This window comes from Strix uralensis, chromosome Z (genome assembly GCF_047716275.1).
Source record: "Strix uralensis isolate ZFMK-TIS-50842 chromosome Z, bStrUra1, whole genome shotgun sequence".
NCBI lineage: Eukaryota > Metazoa > Chordata > Aves > Strigiformes > Strigidae > Strix > Strix uralensis.
In genome coordinates, this window is record NC_134012.1 from 102,424,957 (window position 1) to 102,446,008 (window position 21,052).

Genomic DNA, 21,052 nt, shown 5'->3' on the forward strand with positions numbered 1-21,052 from the left:
ACACCGCTTGGTGTAAGCGAGCTGGCGCGCTGCTACCGGCCGCTCTGCACAGAAGCACCCTTATTCTCCAAGGGTCTGTGCACGGATCCCTCACACCTCTTCAGTTGCTGTTAGCGATAAACCGAACCACCCGGTAGTAAGGGGCTCTTCTGCTATAAAAAAGCTCTTAAAATCAAGAATTTCAGTGGTTGTAAATAGCTTGTAAAAGCCAGTTGAATTGATTTTGATTCAGGAAAAAATATCAGATACTAAAATATATTTGAATCTCCTGAGTTATGTCAATAGGATCTCATGTAACAGCACATGAGTGAGTGTATTTAGCTTTCATGTCAGTGTAATTGTAAAGTAGAATTTTTAAGCGTCCCTCTCCTTTGTGAGTTGCTCTTAATGCTAGTTTATTTTAACATAATGAAAGAAATAAGAAAGACAAAGCAGATGCGTATGTGTGTAATGCCTGGAAGGGTTTAGGAGCCTTGGCTCAGCGCTGTAGGTCTGGTCTGCTTTAAGAAGAGCATGGGCTGGGTGTGATGGTGCGGGGCAGGGGTGTGCTGGCAGTCTCCCACTGCTGTGTGGCATCTCTCCACCTCAGCCTAATGGGCCCTTCTGAAATGCAGGCAATAATCATTACTGATGGAGACAAGATAAAGCCCTTCAGGAATAAGGCAAAAGAGCAAAGGGTATAGGATTAGCATAAATAACATTGCCTGACACCTTAGTTTTGAGTTTATCACACAAGTGATTTAGAGCAGTGGAAATAAGATGCCAGAAGATCTGTGTGGGATGTAAATGGAATGCAGGCCCTCCTAATAGCAGCAGTGGGGAGGCAGGATCCCGGAGCCAGCGGCACAGCAGGGAATCACCACCCTCTCTCTGCTGAGATAGCCAAGGCCAGTCCAAAATACCCCAGAGAGTTCAAAGCAAGTGCAGTTTGTACACAAAAATGTAGCTGGAAACCACATCAGGGAAATAATTACTAAAGGCAATATAATAATTCAAAAGATTGGAAACAAAAGTTACCAACTCTTAGGATAATCTGTTCATGTTCTCTCACTTGCAGCCAGCTTACCTATCACTTAGATAACAAGCAATGCCACGTGCAGGGGTGGACACTAAGCTCTCGGTCTTCTTCACTCCCTTTTTGCTCTTTGCAACTTACCATCTTGTGGTGGTACACATCTCCAATCTGAATTTTTAGGGGGACTGCTGTCACACTTCTCTGCTGTTTAGAGGAGCCCCTGTCCATGCTGGCCAGGCAATACCATCATCATAGCTGGAGACTGAAAAGTAGTGAAAGTAGGGTGAAAATTGTAGCACCTGTGATATGCTGAGGGTAATGATTCCTCCGACAGCAGCTTCTGTGATTTCAAAGAGTAATGCAGAACAGTGTACAAAAAATAAATTGTAATAGGTGCGTGACCCTCTGGTATTCACGTGTTCACATGCTGTCCTATGGCATGTGAGCATGGGTATGCCGAGCAGTGACGCCATGGGCCAAATTAGCACCTGGTACAAACTACCATTGCTCTGTTTACTTTGGTGGAAGTGTTATTCTTCTGCTCTGGCTGGGTGTTTGTCCTAGGGCTGATGTGTGGCAGGAAAACCCTCTGGTGCAGGCACCTTTACTGGTTAGACCAGCCTGAGGGCTCCGGGTGTGCGCCACAGCCTGTCTCCCAGCTCCCTGCAGGACAGGACCCAGGCCCGCGCTGGCGCTCAGGGCCTGCCATAGGGAGGAGACCCGAGCCTGGGGGATGAAAAGTCGCTGCAGCGCACCTTGGCCTCGTCCCTTGACCTGGGTAGTGGTGGGAGCAAAAACCATGAGGACACGCTGTGCAATCTAGAAGCCAAAGAATAAATTAATCTAGAGAAAAAGCTGCCCTTCTGCTTCTAAAACCTCTCAGGTGTGGGAGAAGGACTTGTCGTAACTCGGATAAACCTCTCCAAAGCCACTGCGCTGCCACTTTGCATTTAGATGGGAGAAGCCATTCAGTAGCCTACAGACACACAGGAGAAGTAATTGTCATGTGCAACACAAACACTGATGTTACGAAACCCCAAATACAGGGAGAGATCTCCACCCTAAACCCAGCGATATGCATGCCTGATCTGGAATTCAAATGGGACGGGTGGGGTGGTTTTGCTGATACTGTTTGGGGCAGGAATGGTAGAGGAGAGGCGATTTAGATTTAGCTCCTTCCCAGAGCTTCCCACCTACAACACAACATTTTATACCATTGCTCAAGTTCAAATAGTGCAAATTTCCTCACTGATAATCCTGTAGAGAATGAGCAATAGTCTGGAAACTTCTGAAACCGAAATTTATGTGTCCCTCTTCCCATGGGCAGGGCTCTAGAACTCGAGCTGACCCCTCTCTTCCTTCCTTCCTTCCTTCCTTCCTTCCTTCCTTCCTTCCTTCCTTCCTTCCTTCCTTCCTTCCTTCCTTCCTTCCTTCCTTCCTTCCTTCCTTCCTTCCTTCCTTCCTTCCTTCCTTCCTTCCTTCCTTCCTTCCTTCCCTCCTTCCTTCCTTCCTTCCCTCCTTCCTTCCTTCCCTCCTTCCTTCCTTCCTTCCTTCCTTCCTTCCTTCCTTCCTTCCTTCCTTCCTTCCTTCCTTCCTTCCTTCCTTCCTTCCTTCCTTCCTTCCTTCCTTCCTTCCTTCCTTCCTTCCTTCCTTCCTTCCCTCCTTCCAGCTGGCCAGAGCTCAGAGCTGGTTGTATAAACGTTGTTTATTGTTGAATTCTCAACAGTGAGAGGCAACTTTCACTGCAGATAGCTCATGTATATTGTCCCAAGTGTTGCAGACTAGCTCCAGCACGGGGAGGGAAAGGGAGCTACTGCTCACCTTTTCTGCATCGACAGAAATGCTGCTCAGGGACACTGAGGTGAGGCAAATTGCTGAAGTCTTCCTATCTTTGGTAACCAGACATGAGATGCCTGAAATGGAGTGCTGGAGGTTAGTGAACATTGAAAACATTGGGTTGGGATTTTTACTGCGGGTACGCCAGCCAAATATATCATTGCAGTATCCTGGGCTTGGAATTCTACCCTCGGCAAACATATTTCAAGCTTTTACAGAGTGTACCACCACGGCCATGTGTTGGGGCGGCATTGTGCCAGTTCTCAAGGTGGTACACCAGCTTTAGTAGGACGTGTGTGCTAAGAAAAGACATATTTAGTAGGGCAGCCTTCTAATGCTGTAAGTACCAAATCTTCAGCCAGAAGTCCCTTTTATAGCAGGCTTGTTGACACAGGACTGTGCTCGTCAGTGCTCTTGTTCCCAAACAGCCAACCTAGGAGCACTGGCCTAATGGGCTGGGAGGGGTAAAAGAGGCTGTGCTATAGCAAGAGAAAAAGGGGACAGGGGGGATTAAAAAGGCAGGTGTCCTACAAAATCTATTAATAACACAAGGGACGACAGAACATGGTTGCACAAAATCACAGCCTTGAGGCACAGCCTGTTAAGGCACGACAATGGAAAATAATGACTTTTGGGCAAGATTATCACAGCAGCTGAATAACTCTCTCCCAATATACAAGTTACGCATTTGCCATAAAATGCAGGAGACCAGCAGAGTTTTTAAATAAACACTGGCTTGAGCGTGGTGTATGTTCAGTCTTTAACCGTGTGCTGGCCCCCAGGACTTTATCTAGATCCACGCTGAACATAACGTTTGCCACCACTTGTGGCTTGGCTGTTTAAATGGCAGAAGCAGACGTGCCATTTCTCAGTGCTTGATCGTAATGAATGGGTCACCTGCCTGCGTGCTGTACTCTGATGGAAAATAAAAGGAAATTGATAAGAAAAAAGCCTGCTGTTACTATGAAACTTGAAGCTGGATTGTTAGTGGGCATATGGCAGTCATTCACAGAAATCTGGCGTGTTCTTTTGTGAAGGTTTTGGCCAGTGCTGCGCCCCTGTGGTGTAGCTAGGCAGAAATGATGCATGTGGACAGTCATTAGCGTGTCCTCTGTTCCCGAGTCCCTTCCCGCATGGGGATAGACGTGCCCTCCTGCCTGCAGCAGATACTGGAAGATTAGGGGGCTTATCTAGTGAGTTGCTTCTTCCACCTATTTCCTAAACCAGGCTGTGGATCCTCTGCAGCTAAAAATGTAAAAACTAGCTGTCTGTGTTAGGAGGAGAAAAGCCTTTCGTGTGGAAATTCAAAAAGAGAGATAACTGAGCTCCAGGCTGACTACTAGAAGGGCAATAGCATCAAACAACATCTTCTGATCTTTTTTCAGTCTTATAAGGCATTCAGCATGGTAATTGAGTACACAGTTGATGACATTGTCCATATCTTAGCCTAAAAAATCATACATGATACCTTAAAGAGAAATAAAAATGTCCCAGAATCTAACACACGAATCCTTGCATTGGCTGTGTATGGACAGACTGGAGAAGAGGAGCGTCTTCTTATTTTTAAGTCAAGACCCAAGCCAGCACTGCTTAGAACCAAAAATGCTGAAATGTTTTTTGGATGTTTTTAAAGGTCACTCTAAAGGTCACACAGTGACCCAACATACTTAGACCAAATACCCTTATAGCTGCAGAAAGAGATCCATTGTAGGACTTTCTGATTGAAGAACTACACAAAACTAAAAAAGCTGGTAGAAAAAATAATTAAAAAGAAGAGTCAGAGAGGCAGACTGCATGCAGGCAGGGTGGATATTATTTAAAAAAAGACTGTATTAGAATTTAAGGGTATATTTCTTATTTGAAAGAACCTTTGAAAAGAGCAAAGAAGCCTGAATAAATAACGAACTTCTTAAGTAAAAGGATGTATCTTCCAAATTTTAGGTTGTGCCCAACTGAGGAAAGGAGAGAAAAGCATAGGTTTGTTAAGTTAAATACAAAATCATAGTAAGACAATCGGGACAAGACTGAGGTACAAAAGCTCATACATGTGTCCCAAACACACCAGAAAGCAGGAAACCTTGCAGCATCCCTTGATGACCAACACGTAAAGGGAGTTCTCCAGGATGAGGTCTGGCAGTAAAGCTGCCTGAAACCTTGCCCTCGGTGCCCGCTCGCAGAGAGCTCGGGGCAGTGCTGGCGCTGGCAGCCCCCACCTCGGGGAGAGCTCTGCTGGAAGGCTCTCGGGGGGCACGAGAGGCTCTGGAGCAAAGCCCTTAGAGCAGAGAGCAGCAGGCTGCTGGGGCCTCAGCGCCTGCACAGACCTTGTCAGGATTTGCCGAAGTTCTGTTTCTGGAGAGGAGTGGGGTGACAACAGTTCCAGCAGTTCTGAAAGGGCTCCAGGGGGGAACCACCCTCCAACAGGGCCAACTTTGTAGACAAATTGGTGGAAATGGTAACATGGGTAACCCACGGGCGATATAAAATAGCAGGGAAGAGTCAGCAGTGTCTGGAGTGGGAAGGTGCCTTCGTATGTCTGCTACATCATCGTGAAAAAGTGACCGAGCATGTGGACAGGAGCGATCTGCCTGACACTGCTGGGTTTTATGAAAACTTTCAAGGTGGCCATAGGTGAAAAAGGAGGCTCCTTGCATGAGCCAGTAATTGATTACAGAGACAGGACAATCAGTTTTTGCAGTGCAGAAAGGTGACAAGCAGAGTTTCTTAGGGATCTGTGCTGCAACCTAATGTTAGCTATGCTCGTATATAATTTGTTAAAGATCATGAAGTGAAAAGTTTTACTGGTGATTTTTAAATTATTAGAGATTATTTTAAAAAAAAGCCAGCTGAGAAGAGCTGCATAATTTCATGCTACTGAGCGGGCATTAGTACGAGAAGATGATATTTAATATGGATAAATGCAAAGTAACACAGAGAGCCAACCCCAACACAAAAATTCAGTGCTATGTTCTGCCCTACTAATTCAGGTTCTAAACATTGCTGTAGGTAGGTTTGTGGAAGCATCAGCTACATCCCCTGTGGCTGTCAAACCAAACCAAACCAGACCCTCCCAAGCGGGCTGCTTCAGAGTCACTGGGAAGGAAATAGCAAACTGAGCAGAATACACTAAAACGCTACAGTCGCCATCCCTTCGTGCCCTCACCGTGATTACATCCAGCCTTCAGCTCCCCAAATCTTAGAGACTAAAGGCTAGAAAAGATGTCACAGTCAGCAAGAGGTGTGATAGGGCCACAGAGATGAGCAAAGATTAAGAAAAGCTCGAGTGCAAAGAGGGACTGGGTGTGCTACAGGTCTGCAGCCTAGAAAGGAACTGAAAGAGGGAATTATGAGCCACTAAAAGCGTAAATCTCTGGAGACGCTGAACAGATAATTACTCCCTATTAACCATAATATAAGAAACAGGAGAAATAAAATTAAATAATTAAAATTATGGAGGAGCAAACAAAAGTAATTTTTCCCACAGTATTTTGGAATTTGTTATTCCAGGATAATGTCAAAAACATACATAGTTTCAAAAAGGATTTTGACCAGTTCAGAGAAGGAAAACCTACCAAAGTCTACAAACTACAACATTACAGGCTCTGGTTGAGGCAGCCTTTGAGCTGCACGCTGCTGGCAGCTGGGAGGTTATGCAGCAGAAGTGTCACTGCGTGCTTGGCTTGCTTGTGTGCTGGCCACTGGCGGAGACAGGACACCAAACTAGATGAGCCTGAACATCAATTACACCAGTCTTAGGGGCTTGGGGTTTTCCCCCGCAAGGGGTGACCCGCAGGTAGAGGGTTCGTGAAGACGGCGGGGTGGATGTGCCACGGGCAGCATCCCTGGCTGGTGTGACGGGGGCGGCATCGCTCTGGAGGTGCCACGGGGATGGAGGCGACAGCCCTGGGTCAGGCAGTGCTGCAGCCAGCGTGAGCATGACTCGTTGGTAACAACTGTGTTTCTCATGAATCTGTTAAAAGTTTCTGGGTGCAAGCCTGTCATCAGATCCCATCTCGTGGTCCGCCGGATGCTCTCCCTCACCTGGGCAGTGGCACACGGAGATGAGACTCCTGCATCGCTGAGTGAGCCCAACAGCACGTGAACATTTCAGAAACTTTACTTTTCGTCACTTTTCCATAAAGGTTTCAGGTTTCTTTTTTTTTTTCCCTTCCTTTTTTTTTTCTCCCCAGGGATGTCTGACTGGGATTATCAGTACCACAGTTATCTGAACAAAACCAAGATTTACTAAGCACAGACAGAACGTGAAATCCAAGCGAAAGAAACTGTTTGCATAACAAATCTCACGATATTTGCATTTCTCATGAACTAAGCAAGGTAAGACATTCTCAGCTTAATTACCGAGAAGGAAGAAAAGCCTCTGCAGCCTGACAGCGGTACTCTGTCTCTCATCAGCTTGGGGCCTTCTGCCAGCCTGACACTGCTCGCTGGGGACCTGTATCCTCCATTCACCCAACCGATCAAGTTACCCCACTGACTGGAAAACTGACATGCCACGAAAGACAGGAAACTGTAAAGATTTCCTGTATCATCCAAAAAACAGGCCACTGACTACATCAAAGACCTTTAAGAATAATTAGCAGCCACTTTTTAAAGCCTTTGTGGTACCACACCTCACAGATCATGTCATACAATTCTATTAAGACTCTTCTTAAAATATCCAAAAAATGTGGGTTTTTTTTTCCTTTCCTGTAAACTATGAATAGTTTAGTACAGACCTTCTATCAATTTATTTAATGTTAATTTTGCTATTGGCTCAACTTTACAAAGAAAGAGAGAATTTTGAAATTTGCTGTGAAGGTAAAAAAACTGCTACTTCTGAGAAATACTGTTTCAGGAAACATTGGAGTCATGCATTTTCAACCCACTCCTTTAGAAATAAATGCACAGAACTGCACAGCACAATAATCAAAATTAGATTATATATTCTATTCCTTGTTGTAAGAGGAAAGGACTGTCCATGGGGGAGTGATCCTAAATACAAAACTGGCTTCATGGCCTTCAGTGTTTGTAAGTTCAGGTCCTAACTAGGAGCATTTAGATGTACCTAAAAATCATTCTTAAAAACAAAACAGCAAAGCCCCCTTCTCAAGAAGACACACTTTTTGTGTAAATCTGAATGTTCTCTGCCTTGTTTTCCTTAAACCTGTGTTTAATCCATCTTCCTGTCAGCCCTGAAGAAGCTGCTGATGCCGGGGCTGGGCGCGGTTGGGTTGGGCGCTGCGGCTCCAGCTCTGCGCTGGTGCTGCTGCGGGAGGTGTCGGCCCGGCTTCCCTCCCCTACAGCATCCCCTTCGTTGGCGCTGGCACTCACCGGCATTGTGCTGCATCTTGAGGCAAGAAAGAAAATGATTCATCTTTCTTTGGCGATTGTTTTGGTTAGTTTGCACTGCTGCTGACATGGGGTAGGAAGTTGTGAAAGCAGCTCTTTCTGTCAAACGTATTGGCGCTTTCTGCCTGTGCCTGTCTGACAAACACCCAGAATGTTCAAAACCACAGGGAAGTTACAACACACTAAAATCCTGTTAAAGGAGGGGCAAGCATCTTGCTCATGCCTGAAGTATTATATCGTTACTGGAAATGGAATAACAATTAACCTAGCCAGAAGTCAGGCCAGACCCTTCCGCCACTGGAGACAGAAAAATTCCACTGACTTTAGAGCCAGCAAAGCCTAGCACAAAGGTAAGAGTAATGCACCCTTCGCATTCAGGGGATGATACTCATGAAATGGGTTGGCTTAAGAAGTGCCCACTCTGAAGCCTCGGTTTATGTTGCCTAAAGCTATTTCGTACTTTAACATATCAGTTCATATTGCCTAAAGCTATTTTGTACTTAATGACATGCAGCTAGAGGAAATTCTAGTGTGGGATTTTTACCTGGTTGACCCACAATTACCGTAATTTGAGGACACTCAGCCCAGTCCAGGCAGCAAGAAGGTTTCTGTCTTTTGAGGTGTTTCCCTGGGCGTTTCCACCAGACTGTACCAGAACCCTTTTCAAAAGGGTATCTCGGTACAGGCCAGGGGATTACTGTTTCATCCTCATAAAGTCATCAAACCAGAAAAGAACAGAATTGAGAAAATAACAATAATAAAATATTAAAAGCTATTTATGTTTTGTGGGAGTTTGATTCAACTTGGTTTATAGCTTTGATGAGTTTTCTATGACATTTTCAATTTCAATTTCAAAATACTAACATGTTTTTGAATCGTTTATCTTTTACGTTCAGAACCAGTATTCTGTGTTCAGAACATTATTCAGCCCCTAGACATTTCAATAATGCTTTAAGATAAATACTGACAATATAGATGCAATGTTGTCATTCAGACATAATCCTGATAAAATGTTAACATTTCTTATGAAATTTTACCAGAAAAAAAAGAGAAAAATTTTCACTGTTGATGAGTCTTACTGTGAGAAGAGTCTTTTTTTTGAGCAGAAGATTGTTCCGTAACAGCATTAAATATTGAACTATGTTGAAGTGTGTCTGTAAACAGCCTTCTCTCAGCTCAGTATGATGTAGATTTATTTTCTCCTCTGTGGAAGTAATGAAATTCTATTGTAAACGAAGGACTCAAAAGACGGCAGGATAAAATCTGTAACTTTCTGTTATTACTTTTACGACTTGTTAAGCTCAATGGAACTAGTGATACATTGTGAACAGAACATTTAAAAAATCCCATTTGAAATCACTGGAGAGCAATAATCATTTAAAAGACCAAGGAATTACAAAAATCAACACACAGCTAGTTCCCCATCAAATGAAGCGCGGTCTCGTCTGCGTGGTTTTTAACTACTGTTGTCGTACACAACATCTAACGACGTTGCAGCCGCGAGAGGGAGAGCACAGTTTGCCCTATTTTCACGCCAGACGATCTGTGGTTTGTGTCTAACGAGGCCGGGTAGTCAATCCGTTCCACAGTTGTCGCTCGATGCCTCAGCCCTAACACCACTTGTTTAAAAATAGTCTGATCGCTCACGTAAGGAACGAGGTGCTGTCATAGGGGCGATGGCCCCGTGGCCTGGCGCTGCCCACGGGGCTGCTGCGGTGACCCAAGGGAGAGCGGGAGTGGGTGGCGCAGGGCAGGGGCACGGCCCCTCAGCCCCGCGGGAGAGGGGATGCTTGCTCGCGGGCTGGGGCCTGCTGTGGGCTCGGTGGGCTAGTGGCCAGCATGGTGCGGTGCAGCCGGGACAGGCAGGGCGGGAGGAGTCCTCCATGGCCGGCGGCCGGTCTGGCCTCTGCTGTGCTGCCAGACCATTCCCAGCTCCCAGTAACCAGAACAGCACGTCATCTGGGGCGGACTCTGGCAGCAGTTTATTATCATAATGCTGTTTGGTAAGCCAGTGAGGCATCCATCTGATTTCCTAAAGAGCATTTGCTGCTTAGGTTGTGGCTCTTAATCTGTTCAAGCCAATTCTATAAAATCCAAACCATCTGTATTTGTGAAGATCATGGTTTATTTAGATTTTCTTTGTGTCTGCTGTCAGTGGATGATTAAAAGTACCAGGGATTTGCAGTGTAAAGTCTATATATTGGCATGTTACAGTGACCTTCTAAGTAGTGTCTCCCAGTATTTGAGTAACAGCTGGTACAGTTAAGTCCAGCAGGAAAACAAATAACGGCTACAAATAATGGAAATAGCTAAGCTTTTGCAGTGCATAGTGGCTGCAAACAGTGGGAATGGCAACACTTTTGCAGTGTTTCAGCCTGTTCACTGGGCTTTTGGTTTATTCATCATTACTGAAGTTTTGCTGTTAAATACACAGCAATGTTCAGGTAACATTTTTGTATCATGTATGCGTGGTATTTCTAGGAAAATGGCGAAGCAGTCACTAAAGGTCTGTGCCAACAAGCTTGCTAAGGGCCCCAAAGAGGACTCCTGTAACATTTGTATTGAGATATTCAATTAGCTCCCTTGGCTAATGCTTCTCTTTTTCTTTTTTCCCTCCCAATTTTCTCCTACCTCTCTCCTGAAAGTAACACTAACAGATTCTGTTGCATGACTCAGCAAGAAGGCAGGACTTAATGTTTTCATGGCAGCTCCGTGCACAGGTGCCACACAGCCCCCGGGAGCTCCTCTGTGACAGGCCCCGCGAGGCGCGGTGGGACCGGGCACTGCAGACTGCTGCTGCAGCACGTGTGCCATGTTGCCTGGGGCCTTGTCTGGTCAGATTTGGAATATCTCTAAGGATGGACTCCAGCCTGTCTGGGCAGTCTCTTCCAGCTCACCCACCTGCATGGTGCAAACTTCTTTCCGTAGGTAATCAGGCTTTCCCGTGCTCCAGCTTGCCCCCGTATCGTCTCAGCCCCACCGTGTGCTCCAACCCCGCATTGTCGCCGTGGCTGTGGTATGTCAGCCTGAGAGCCCGGCCTGGCTGTGCCCAAGCCCCCATCGCCTGCGAGTCTGGGCCGTGGCACCCGGTGTTCCTTCCACATTCCCTGTGGAAACACCAGGAGTGAAGGACGGGCTGAGGCCGGGGAAGACGTTATCACACTGGTGAGGTCACGGCTGGGCCGAGCGCCTTGGCTGCGTCCGCAGAGGAGCTGCTGTGTGACAGACCACACAGGCAGAACTTCCCTGTGGTTACTGTTATTCCCCTGCTCTGATTTAAGCAGCTGCAGTGTCCGCGACGTGCCAACACGGCGTCACACGCCCTCTGGAAGCGCGAGCCGAGGCAGGGAGCCCCGCATTCAGCCTTGGGTTACTTTGCTGAGTACCGCTTCAGGACGAGCTCTTACAGCAACATAGCCTCCTGAAATTTGGAAGTTTGAGGAATTATTTTCTGTATGACACTGATGTGGACTTGCTGCGGTGCTGCCACACGTTTTCTAGGTGTACTGGCAGCACAACTGGCAGAGCTTGGAACATCTTTTGAGTGCTTTCTATGTTGTTCATTATCATGAACCTGATCGGATTACTAATAGGAGATGTGTTGTTTTAACTTCTTCTAACATGCAATTGATACAGAATAGTTTGTGAAATATTTCCAAGTTACTGTAAAAAAATATAGGAGTTGATCTTAGGGGCCCTGATGTAGCAAAGAACTAACAGCAAGTGCTTCATCTTAAGCACACGCCATCCATTTCGGTTTAGCAAAGCACGTAAGTGTTTGGCTGAACTGTGGCCAAGGAGTTTTGGCAACCGCTTCGTTCGAGGGAAGGGTTTTCTGTCAAGTGCATTTCCTTGGTGCCTGCTAATGTGACACAATCTCAATGCCAAGAAGTGAGCGTTGTCCAGCAGGCACTGACGGCAGTAAAGGGCTTTACGCTCTGCCTCAGCTCTTCTCTGCCTGAAGGCTTGCTCAGGTACTAGGTGGGTTGCTTTTCACTTGGGAAGAAGTGGAGTTAAAATACTCCTACTCCATATGTAAATTTCCACACGTTGAAGGGAAATGCATTCTTAAACTATTGCATTTAGTTGTTAAAAATTATGAAAATTGGGTCAGGTGAATCTAGGCTGCCTGTGAATGACAATCCCATCCCCACCTGCAGCTGGACGCCTGCGAGGGGGATGCCTTTGTGGGAGCTCATTGCCTTGGGCTTCGTACACTCAATAGAGGGAAAGAGGCACTTTCATGGTAACATTCATTTGACTTTTTTCAGATGTCTGCTTCAGGATGATGAGATGAATTGCATTTCAAAAGCTCCTGATTCTCTCTGTTGAGGATAAAAGGATCCCAGAGTGACTAGGTCAGATGAATTTGGTCCTTGTGTCCATAAAAATGGAACTATAGAAACAAGCAGCAGTAAAAGGCAGAGCTGAAGCAATTGAAAAGTAAAATCTGCTTACTTCATTAAATCTGATACAAGTATTTGAAAATCGCAGAATATGTCATGAACCTCCCGGAAATGTCTTCTCATTAATAAAAAACCTAAAAGCTAAAAAAAAATAGTAAAACTGTAACTTGTAGTTGTAATAATAGTAATTGGAAATAATTCCTTTCAAGTGCAATGGGGCTATAAGCTTTCCCACACTGGAGGAGTTCATAGCTCATAGACTGTGATATCAGGTATCATCGAGTCATTGTGGGAAAAATAGAAAAATTACCTGGGAAGGGATAAGACCAAAATTAGTACAAAAGTTAGAGGACAGTATTATACTTCAATCTGAGCTAAAAATGAAACAAAAATATATATCTGATACAAAAATGAATGTTGATGGTGCAATGCAGAGAAAAAAGTGTATTACAAAACTTCGGTTCAGAGTATACAGAAAAAAAGGAATTGAAAGAGACAGGGAGCAAGTGTGTTCCTTGGGAAATGAGCGTTTCTGATCTCATTCCTCTTAATCTTTCACACATACTCTGAGGAAGAGATTTAAAATATACTTGAGATTTCTTGGGAGAGGTCTAGTACACTGGGATAGAGTGAACTCCATGAGTAGGGTTGTAAGAATATACTGAACGCAAAGTGAAAAGTTTTCCTGTTTACCAGCTTATTTTCCCGTGATGGACACTGGTGCCTGACAAGAACATAAAATGCTATTTATGTTTTTATCTGCTCAGCAGACCCTGTCTGTCATCCAAGAGTGGACTGCTGGATTGCACGAAACTACCCTGCTAGTTCAAGCTTGTCCAGAGGCTGATAGTTCTGATCCTAAAGGACATTTTTTTGTGAAATATAGTCTGTCACTTGGCATTGAGAAGCAGAAAAAAAAAAATCCCTGTTGTACTTGGAGGATGTTTGAGCATTTACACTGTAATACCAAGGGGAAAAAAATCACATTAGTGGTGACAACTTCCTGAGCAAATCTCCTCCAAAGAGAACTGATTGGAGGCTAAAGATGGGCACGTGCTCAGGTATTTTTATGAATTTTATTTGCCATATGAGAGAATGAAAAGCCAATGGACTGTGGGTCCATGCAGGAAAGCAGATAAAGTACTTTTTCTCCAGAGAAGTACGCACTGGCATTATTCAGCTATTTAGTATGAGCAGGGAATGGGCGGCAAGCGTGTGCCTACATTAAAGGGATGAGATTTTTTTATTAATCTGTGTAGTCAGCCCAGGGCACATTGCTGCTGGAGGACGTTGCTGAGGAAGTGGCTGGAGAGATTTAGGGCAGGATTAGGCGTTTATACGAATAGGAGTAGCGTCTGCTGTTAGGCAGACGAGGTTAAAAGAGTTAGGAGGGATCCCACCCCACAGCCCCAGCCCGGAGCTGGCGGCTGGCTGGACTCTGCGCCCGCTTTGGCTCCGGGGCTGCTGCTGGAGGGCCCGAGGCCCAGCTCTGCCGCAGGCAGGGTGAAGGCGGGTGCAGGGACTCCTCCCCTCCCACCTGCCCACACAGACCTGCCAGGGAGTGCCACGTCCTCCTCCCTCCCGGCTGCATCCCGTCCCACACACTCGCATGACGCTTAATCTTCAGCTGACAATTACCATCCATAATATATATTTAATCCATCTTTTCTCCGAAAATTTTAAATAATTAATGGGCCTCTGTTATATAAAGAGGCCAGTTATAAATCATCTGAGCTGCACCTAGATGATGTCAGCGTTCTCAAATGAATTACATCTCTCTGGGGCCATCTATTATTCTAAATACAATTCTGAAGAGGAATTATGCATGTCACATTCATGAGCAAATAAACAAGTAATCTCCATCACGGATTTGATACTAAAGCTTTACAATCCAATAGGGTTGATGCGTTAGTGGCAGAGAGTACTAATTTTCTGCTCTGTCATCAGAGATCCTTTCCTCCAGCTTATTTACATACCTGTTTCTCCCTTGGGTGGAACCTGTTGACGGGAGTGCTATCTGATTTTACAAAAACAACAGGGTAGAGGCTGTAATGTGGAAGTAAAAACCCACGGCTGTGGTTTAGGAGGCCCAGAGATGGCCTGGCGGCGCACACATCCAGGGCTCACCCTTTGTGGTCACGTGTTGCAGAAGGGATCTGGATTTGGAGATTTCCGTGTATCACCAGCTTTACGGTGTTCAGATTACAGGCCAATTAATACAGTCATTGAATTCCAGTCACCTGTTTCCTTTTCTTTCTGTACTACAGAAATACAAACGTTCCTGATCATCCATGCCGGGTTCCTAAGTTTCCTGCTCATGGTCTCAGCTGCTGACACGTGAAGATACTGGTTCGCAATGACTGAGATGAGTTTAGGAAACCAACTGCTGAAAAAAGTATTTTAAGGACTCCTGAAATCATACAGTTTGAGGTAACTGAGTACCACCTGAATTTCCCAGAGCTAGCCCTTCAGACTGGGACGCAGTTTACCTCTGCCTTGTGGTCAGATCCCCGGAGATGAGCCGGGGCTTGTATCATGGCAAAGTGGCACAGAAGAAAAAGCCTGAAGTGGCTCGTGCTGCTCAGAGCTCTGAAGCTGTAATACGAAGGCTTAAAGCAAGACAGAGGTGACTGAAGAGAAGGACCCTTGGGGAGGGGAATGATGTCAGAATCCTGACTTTCTGCAGCATCCAGGGGATGAGAAGTGGTGGAGCTGCTTCTGTTGAGCTGTCGAAGCAGGTGATGGAAAAGCATGGGGAAAAGCTAGATCCAGATTTGAGAGTGATCGCTGAGCTCAGGAGAAAGAGCAATAAAACTGAATTTATCTTGACAGGAGAAGCGCTGAATGAGCCCGGTGCCCAGGCGCTCCTGTGGAGCTGGCCATCCGAGGGGACGCCGGGACAGGTCCCCCGAGGCAGGGGAACAGAAGCGGTTGCAGCGCGCGGTGCTGGGGGAGACCCTGCCGAGACGTGCCGGTGTTAACTGCATCGCATGAGGTTTATGACCAGGAGACATTGGTGTGAGTACAAAGGCTAATGCCTCCGCCGGCTGCACTTCAGCAGCTTGCCGTTTTAGCTCTTGTGCTCTGCTGCCTGGGCAGAGGTCAGATCCTTCCCTCCCTAGAAAGAGCTTTCGTACAGGCTGGAAAAACACTTTCTGGCTTATGGACTGCTTGTGGAATCTCTCCAGAAAAAGGGATCTCCTATTTCCCTTTCCCCTCGGCTCTCGGGAGCAGAAAACACATGTAAGATGATATCTGAAAATACAGAGGCTGGGATGTCTGTCAGGCAGACATACCTCTATGACAAAGCTCCTCTAGCGATGGGTTTTTTTTGTTAGTGGCCAATTTACCCTTTGCTGTAAAAACACAGTAAGAGGAAAACAGTTCCCGGGCCATCATGACCGTTTTCTGTCGGTGACAGGCCGGCTGCGGGGGCTGCTGTCCCCCTGTTCTTTCCCGTATTCCTCCTCCTGGACGTCCCCAGTGCCTCGCTGGAGACACGGGTAACAGGAGACGAGATGAGTTTCTGTGCTGCCACAGCTCAGGGCCTGATGCGCTCACGCAAACCGCTGCTGGTTCCCGTGCAGGTTACTGAGCCAGACTGTGCCGCGAGCCCTGCGCCAGGCCCGTGAAGCTAAAGCTAAAGCCAAGGCTAAGGCTAAAGCTAAAGCCAAGACTAAGGCTAAAGCTAAAGCCAGCGAGGGCTGCTGCGCAATCCCGAAGTGTCAAGGGCGGCCATGTCTTGGGGTGCGGTGACAGGAGGTTCTTCATTGGCCCCACATGGCTTTATTAACACATTGCGCTCTTAAATGTGGTAGAAATCGGTTGTTGCCCTGTAAAAGCATAAATGGGTTTGAGAACAGCCTTCACGTAAACTGTAGCTCGTTAGCCTCTACTGAAGTGCTATCGTATTGCCAAAAGATAACTGATAATAAATGATTAGCGTAGGGTGGGGCATGGCCGGGGAGGGGACGCCAGCCAATTAAGGAAGGAGCAGAAATCAAATAAGGAAGTAATTTAGAACTGAAGTGTGACTTGATTTTGCCCAGAAATAACCTCGGTCCAAATGCCCAGAATATTTTGTTTCCTCAAAAAACACGACGCCAAGTGATGGAAAAGCCGCGCCGAATAATGATAATGACTGCTAAAGAGATCTGCGGGCAGCTTTCGCTCCCCTTGCTGACCCGGGGGGGCTGGGATTTAGCTAAACCCCCCCCAAAACCTGTGTCTGCGAGCACTCGCCCTGGGGGCAGGGCTGTGGCACCGCCAGCCCCCCACGGGGTGTCTGTGTCCCCCCCGGCCCCAGCGCAGCTCCCGCCCTGCCCACCCCACAGCCGCGTGTCCCCGCAGGATGAGGACAAACGGCAAAAATCCGCCGAAACGCGCGTTTTACCCCCCCGCTGCCCTTCCCCGGGGCCCGTCCCCTCCTCAGAGCCGCCCCCGGTTCCGGTGCCTGGGCTGAGGCGGGGGGAGGAGGCGGTGAGGGCCCGGGAAGCCGGAGCGCGGTCGCTCGGGTTATTGTATTTACTTTTTCGTTAACAAACTTCTACTCGGTTTCACCGCCGCCCCGGGACGACCCGTTTTCGAGCAGCGATGACGGCCCCCCCCCACCGCAGCGCCGATCACGGGCCGGGCCGCGGCAGGGCCCCCGTCCCCGGGGAGCTGCCGCCTCCCCACAGCGCTGCGGGCGGGGGGGCACAGCCCGGCCCCTCCGGGGCACCGGGGACGGGACGCAGGCGGGCGGCGGCCGCCCTCCGCGGGGCCGGGCAATGGCGGCCGCACGCGGGTCCCCTCAGGGAGCGGCCACCGCCCCCTTCCCGCCCCGCAGCCCCGGCGGCGCCGCTCCCGCCCGCCGGGGGGCGCCCTGCGCGCGCTGGGGGAAGGGCGGGGCGGGGCGGCGGCGGCTGAGGGGGAGGAGGCCCCGCCCCCCGCGCTTTGTGCCGCTCCGCCGCCGCCGCCCCCCCCGTCCCCGTCCCCGCACCCCCCCAGCGGATCGGCCCGGCCCGGCGGGGCTCCCCGCCCCCGGTCAGCCGCCCCCGGGGCTCCCCGCCGCGGCCAGGGCGCGCTCCTGCGGCCGCGCTGAGCCTCAGCTGGCGGCAGCGCGGGCGGGCCCCAGCGCCGCCCCCGGGCAGCGCCGCCCCCGGCCCCTTCCCGCCGGCGCTCGGCTCCCGGCGGCCGCCTTCCGCCGCCCGCGGGCGAGGAGCAGCGGCGGGCGGAGGCGGAGGCGGCGGCTCCTCACCTGGGCCGGGCCGAGCGGGACGCCCCGCGCAACGGCTCCATGGCGACCGCGGCGGTGGAGCCGGTGTACGGGCTCTCCGAGGACGAGGTGGGTCGGGGCCCCGCGGGTGGACGGGGCCGTGGGCGGCGCCATGTGTGTCCCTGGGAGCCCCCCCCCGCCGCCGCCGCCGGGGGACCGGCGCCCCTCGCCCGGCCGCCCCCCAGCGCCATTAGCCGCCGCGGCGGAGGGGGGGGGGCGGCGCGAAGCCGGCCCCGGCAGCAGCCCCCGCCGGCCGGGCGAAGGTCGAGGGTCGGTCCGGGAGGGCGCCCGGGAGAGCCCGCCCCGCCCCGTGGGGCTCCGCGGGGCTCCGCGCCCCCGCCCGGCGCCACCCGCGGGTGCGGGGGGCCGGGGGGGAACGGGACGTGGCGGCGGGTCCGTGGGGTGCCCTGTCCCGGGGAGCCCCCGGCGGGGGCGGCCGCCTGCGGTGACCGGGGGAGCGGCTGCACCCCCCCCCCGTGTCCGCGGGCGGGCCCGGGCGCTGTGCGGCGGGGCTTGGGGGGGGGGGGGGGGGGCTGGTGGCGAACAAAGAGCCGGGGCTGGCGACCGAGCCGCTGCTTCGCCCGCCCGGCCCGGTGAAGGGGCTCGGCCGGTGTCCCCGGGGCGGGCGGGGGGGCCCGGGCCCGCCCTGTGCCGGGAGCGGGTGTCACACGCAGATGGGGCTGGCGAAGCTGGGTCGGACTGGTGACAAGTAGTGCCCGTGTTGTGGCTCTGCCGGGGGACGGCTCCTGCAGAGCCAGATGCGGTGCGAACGCCTTAAATATGCATGAGCGGAGCAGTCCGCTTCATCTGCCCTGAATGTTAGAAATCGGAGCTAATGCCCCTATTATTTCCCCGCCTTGGCCAGGCACTCCTTTTTCTTAGTAAGCAGTGTAATAAAGCGTCGGAAAAGGGCGAAGCTGTGTTACTGTTCTGTGATTTCAGCGCATCGACTGCTAGTATCGGGCATATGGCTTGCCCAGGTTGTATTTTTACAGGAGTGAATAATAATAATAATTACAACAATACTATGTCTGGTTTCACGGGACTCAACATGAAGGGCCGTCTGTCACTTTTTTTTGTGGTATAGAAGAAACTGGCATAAAAAAATCTGACTGTGGAAGTTGCCAGACAATTTTATTACCTATTATATTTGAATGGCACCAAATCTAGATGACTTGTGCTGTTTAATTCTATTTGGAACAGAGGTTCTTTGGCTGGAGTGGGTGTTTTTATAAAGAGGGGGGTGGGTGGTTCATCTTTTGTCGATTTGTGAAGCGGTGAGCGCAGTCTGGTTTAAATGTACTGGATGAGTGTGAAGGTAGGGGAGAAGGAAGCGCACTGCAAGAGCCTTGGGCGCGTACCACGGCGAGCACAAAATCGGAGGGAAGCTGTTCCTCCCTGGTTGTTTTCCTAAGCCTTCCCGTGCGGAGGAGCCCGGCTGGCAGCAGTCCCCGGGCTGCTCTCTCTGCTGGGGCCGGTGCTGAGCCCTCGGTGGGGATCTGTCCCGCTCCCAGTGCCCGGGGACCTCTCTGGGCTGAAGAAAGAGCCAGGCTGGCGGGGCCCGCTGTCCCAGTGCGGGCACCCCAGGGCGCTTGCTGGGCGGCGGTGACACACCTTCACGGACTCGGGGGTGTTAGCAAGGGGGATCTGTGCAGAAAAGGGAAACCCGTGAGCCGCCCTGCCATGCCCCGAATGGTGGCTGAGAGCGGAACGCTGGAGTCTGGCTGCTGCTCTTTTTGTGGCATGCGTACTCGCCGCTATCTTTTGTCCCTGCCCGCTTCCTCGACGTGTGCTGGTGCTTGCACAGAATGTTAAGGAAAACGAGTACACGGCGGAATCCACTGGATGGAGGAGTGCGGCGGCTGGGCGAGGGCCGTTGCTGCAGCGGGGCTCGTGTCCCCAGCGCGGGCTGGCGCCCTGGCCCGCCGAAGGGTGGGCATGGCCGTCCGAGTAGGAAGAGACGTCTGTGGCTGGCCTCCCGAGGTGAAACCAGGCGGTTTGAAAAAGAACTGCTTGGGAAGGCAAGTCTCTGGTCTCTCCGCGTTACCCACGGTGGTCCCACATCACAGATGCAGTGGTGACTGCAACCACCCTACCTGGGAGGAACAACGGACCGGTTCTTTGTCATCTGGATCGTTGCCGACCCTGACGGCGCTGGACGCTTCGCAGAGCAGTGATAATCTGAAAAATACAACAGGAGACCGCAAATGGAAGTAGGTGGAAGAAAGAGGAAGAAGGGCTGGGGTGAGGAGGGGAGCGCAGGCGGTATTACCCAGCCCGATGGGCAGTAGTTTCAATGCGCCAGCAGCCCAAACTCTTGTGGGGTCTGTGGTCAACGTATGGGCGAAGGAGAGTGCTGCAGGAGGAGAATCCCTCAGGAAGGCGGCTGGATGTGTAAGCTTCATTAAAGGTGAATCTGAAGAGGTTGAGGGAGGCAGGTATGTTTACAGCTTCATGGCACGCTAGCTTCTGTGGTAATGGCTTCCCATTAGTGTTGGCTTGGACTTGCCTTTTTGTTTTGAAAAGCAAAATCTCTTTGCTAGTCTTGAGAGGCTGAATCACATACGCGGCCGTTAGTTTTTCCTTGTTCCTACCTCGGTTTGCAGTACAGTTTTGCAGTTCTGTTGTATACTGCTTTATGTAGGGTTTTAAGTAGGCCTGATGTAGGACTACCAGTTCAAGCGCATTTCCTGACTGCAAAAAGTAGTCGTTTAAATGTAAGCTAGACTTGCTTAATGGCTTCCCATAAAAATAGCAGTATCTCTTACAAATAATTAAGCACAGGCTTAACTTCTGCTTGCACAGTAGATGAACATGTCAGTAGGCCTGCTTCATGTCTTAAATGAAGCATATGCTTAAGTGTTTGCAGAGTTTGTGCCTACATTAATCTCTGTAAATAGCTATAATTCTCAGTGGATACCTTCAATATGGACATCTGTTCTTATTTTGTTCAAATACTCTGATAGGCGTTAAGACACTCGGTAGTTTCGGGGCTTACTGAGTCACAGATGACAAGCCAACCATCGCATTTAGCCACTGTCAGACTGTGTTTTTCTTCAAATGTTGTTTTGATAAATCTGCCTCTTTGTAAATGTGAACTATACAAAATTTGAGATTAATCTATTAGCTCTAAATCAGATTTACTGCTGTAAGTCAGGTTTGCTTCCTATGAGTTTTCCACTGTGAGGGTGA

The 21,052-nt window shown here is 49.7% G+C and overlaps 1 protein-coding gene and 1 long non-coding RNA gene across 3 annotated transcripts in view; one reads left to right on the forward strand and one right to left on the reverse strand.

The window, feature by feature from the left end:
• Window positions 1-13,660: 13,660 nt before the first annotated feature.
• On the reverse strand, window positions 13,661-17,963 carry LOC141938329 (uncharacterized). Its single transcript, XR_012627206.1, has 2 exons — window positions 17,843-17,963; window positions 13,661-16,436 (listed from the first exon to the last, which is right to left on the reverse strand). It is a non-coding gene; the product is annotated as an uncharacterized LOC141938329 (long non-coding RNA).
• Window positions 17,748-21,052, forward strand: part of NEDD4L (NEDD4 like E3 ubiquitin protein ligase) — a 175,682-nt gene continuing 172,377 nt past the window's right edge. For both annotated transcript variants that reach the window (XM_074857003.1, XM_074857004.1), the window contains exon 1: window positions 17,748-17,929. In XM_074857003.1, the coding sequence (XP_074713104.1) occupies window positions 17,882-17,929 (48 nt within the window). In that variant the 5' untranslated portion in view covers window positions 17,748-17,881. The remainder of the gene's footprint in view (window positions 17,930-21,052) is intronic.